The 944-nt window shown below is 51.6% G+C and overlaps 1 protein-coding gene across 1 annotated transcript in view; it reads left to right on the forward strand.

The window, feature by feature from the left end:
- The window catches only part of PTSG_05656 (uncharacterized protein), a 2891-nt gene extending 2300 nt beyond the window's left edge, over positions 1–591 (forward strand). Inside the window, exon 7 of the mRNA XM_004993468.1 lies at positions 229–591. Within this exon, the coding sequence (XP_004993525.1) occupies positions 229–452 (224 nt within the window). The 3' untranslated portion in view covers positions 453–591. The remainder of the gene's footprint in view (positions 1–228) is intronic.
- The last annotated feature ends 353 nt before the right edge of the window (positions 592–944 follow it).

The raw sequence follows: 944 nt of genomic DNA on the forward strand, positions 1-944 counted from the left end.
TCAGGCAGGAAGTCATTGTGGTGACCAGCAGGTGCTCAACACCGGCTGCAGTGTCCGTCCGTGCGATACGCGACCCGCGATTGCGATTGGGGTAGCGCAACAGGGCCAGCCAGCTGCTGCTGCTGTTGTTCTTGCGACGATACACACACACACACACACACACAGCTCATGCGACTGCTGCTGTTGCACACCACACACACACACACACACCACACACACTTTGTGTAGTGGAGACCAACTACGACCACTGGAAGCCCGTTCCTGCGAGCGATGACCGCCGCGATCCCGCCAACAAACACATGCACGCAACAAACTCCTCCGCCATCACCCCAGACGTCATGTGGAGCGTCATGAACATGTTCCCAAACCTCAACTCGGAGACAACGTACACGGTCGTCATGTCTGCTGACACGCATTATTTCAAGTGCAAGACCCAGAACAACAAGCCGTGATGCGCACCTGATGCTGTGAAACAAACAAACAAACAAACAAACAAACAAACAAACAAACAACAACACAATCACCTGCTCCTCTTTTCTCACCCCCCCCCCCTCACGCCCTTTTTCAACCTCCTCCAACCAACCTTGTTTTGTTGCTTTCGTTGTTGCTTTTGTCATCGTTCGCTGCGCTTTACCCTCCTGCCATCAACTGTTCCCACACGTTGCGCTGACACGTTCCGCTTGCGTTATTCACGCCCACCCACCCACGCCACAACTGTTCCATTTCGCTTTCTCTTCAATCGCGTCACACACGTGCACACGCGCATCATACACATCATGCGGGCAAGTCAATCAACACGACAAAGACAGGAATTAAGAGGTCTGCAATCAAAAGGTCTATTTCAAAACAGAAAAGACAAAAATCCAAATACATACACAAATCAATCACCCACTTCCCCTCCACACACACACACACACACGCGTACACACACACACACACACACA

Source organism: Salpingoeca rosetta (assembly GCF_000188695.1).
Source record: "Salpingoeca rosetta unplaced genomic scaffold supercont1.13, whole genome shotgun sequence".
Lineage (NCBI taxonomy): Eukaryota > Choanoflagellata > Craspedida > Salpingoecidae > Salpingoeca > Salpingoeca rosetta.